Source organism: Pygoscelis adeliae, unplaced genomic scaffold, assembly GCF_000699105.1.
Source record: "Pygoscelis adeliae isolate BGI_AS28 unplaced genomic scaffold, ASM69910v1 Scaffold75, whole genome shotgun sequence".
In the NCBI taxonomy this organism is placed as follows: domain Eukaryota; kingdom Metazoa; phylum Chordata; class Aves; order Sphenisciformes; family Spheniscidae; genus Pygoscelis; species Pygoscelis adeliae.
The window spans coordinates 5,307,653-5,309,339 of NW_008824772.1; the positions used below are offsets into that span (position 1 = coordinate 5,307,653).

Below are 1,687 nucleotides of genomic sequence, written 5' to 3' on the forward strand. Positions count from 1 at the left end.
CCTTCCAGGTGCTGGAGTCCCCCAGGCCGATGACGTTGGTGTAGCCGTGGTGGATCTTCACGTGGTTGTAGGTGGCCTGCTCGGCTGTGAAAGCTGAGCAGAGCTGGGAGGAAAGAGAAAGGGGAGGCGATGTCCACAGCCGCGGCGCCAGGGTCGGGCACCGCCTGGCTTGGGCTCGCGGGAGAGGCACCCAGGGAGATGCACCTCACCCAGGGGAGATGCTCTGCACCCCACAGCCTCCAAACCAGTCTGGAAATGGACTTAAGAATTAAGCACTGAAAACCACTCCCACCACTCCCTGCAACGCGTTATCCTGCTCTGCAGCCCCGTGGCCGAGGGGACCGACACAAAACCCCACAGCCCAGCATGTCACAGGGGCTGTCCCCCCTCCCCGCTGCCTCCAGGCAAAGCCCCACAAGCAGGGATGTTCCTGGTGCTCCCCGGGGTAGCATCATTTTTCGTTTAACTCTCTCGCACGTGGGTCAGGAAGGTTTTGGATAAGTCTTGGTCCCTGGTGGCTGTTCCTGAAGGGCTTGGGGTGCTGGCATGGTGCTGATGGGGTTTTGGGGGGCCTGCCACCCGAACCCTGTGGCCCCGCTCACCTCGATGAAGAAGATGGCCCACACTTTGCCCCAGGACTTGGACTCAGTCAAGGCATTGTGGCTGGCCAGGTGGCTGCCCTTCACGGTCAGGGTGTGATGCACCACACCGAGGGTGAGGACACCCGCCAGGAAAGGGATGGCCTGGGCTGACCGCAGGCACAGGAACCCTGCAGAGAAACCAGCCGGGCAGGAGCTCGGCCACGCACACATGCTGCAGCCCTCCTCACCTCCGAGCCGGGCTGGAGGTGTTGCTACACCCAAACATGCCAGCCGCTGCCCTAAACCTGTTTTTCAGATGTAGTTACAAGTATTTAAACTGCCCGAGCTGGAAAGCTTCCCTCCGCACCGCCCTGCGCGGCCAGACCAGCCACGCTCACCATCGTGCCGAAGGTTCGGCCGCTTCCAGCCGCGATGGCACCGGGTGCTGCTGGTGCCGTGTCCCATCCCGCTGGGATCCCGCTGGTAACAAATACGAGCCTGCCAGGATTTCAGCATTCCCCAGGAGTTCAAAAACAAGAGGAGGCGCCAGCTGCAGCTTTCCAACCATGCCGCTGGAGCCCCGTGCTCCCCCACATGCCCCTGCACCTGCCACGGCCATCGTCACCAAAACCTCCAGGGCTTCCCTGTCCCGCCACGGGGCGCAGATGCGGCACGTCGCTCCCCGTTCTGCCCTGTGCCCATCTGCCCGGGCACCATCCCCTCACCCCAGGCTGTATCCCAGATGCCACCGTCACCTGCTGCGGGTTTCCAGCAGGGTCAGGGTGCCCCACGGCACGGGGTGAAGGGGTTATTGTGGCTTTGTTACAGGCTTAATAGGCTGCTAATAGGCTTCCAGCGCACATGAAGTTGCACGACCGATGCAAAAGCTGCGAGGAGGAGGTGAGACCCCCCTGGGACCCCCAGTCGCGGTTGGGGGGGGCTGAGCAGGGTTTCCTGCCGGGAGCAGGAGGAAGCTGCAGGTGAGGATGCCGATGTCCACGCCGTGCCGTTCCCACCAGCTGCTGCTCTTCACCACCTTCTGCACCAGCTCTGAGAGCTCGCCCATCAGGGCTTCCTCGCGCTGCCACGGCTCCCGCCCCTCTCGC

General features: G+C 63.1%; 1 protein-coding gene across 1 annotated transcript in view; it reads right to left on the reverse strand.

Annotated features, from left to right (window-relative positions):
- FADS6 (fatty acid desaturase 6) overlaps window positions 1-1,681 on the reverse strand; it is a 4,858-nt gene extending 3,177 nt beyond the window's left edge. Inside the window, exons 1-4 of the mRNA XM_009323748.1 lie at window positions 1,540-1,681; window positions 838-841; window positions 603-769; window positions 1-103 (exon numbers count right to left, since the gene is read on the reverse strand). The exon at window positions 1-103 is cut by the window's left edge and continues 72 nt beyond it. Of these exons, the coding sequence (XP_009322023.1) occupies window positions 1-103; window positions 603-769; window positions 838-841; window positions 1,540-1,647 (382 nt within the window). The 5' untranslated portion in view covers window positions 1,648-1,681. The remainder of the gene's footprint in view (window positions 104-602; window positions 770-837; window positions 842-1,539) is intronic.
- Between the last annotated feature and the right edge of the window lie 6 nt (window positions 1,682-1,687).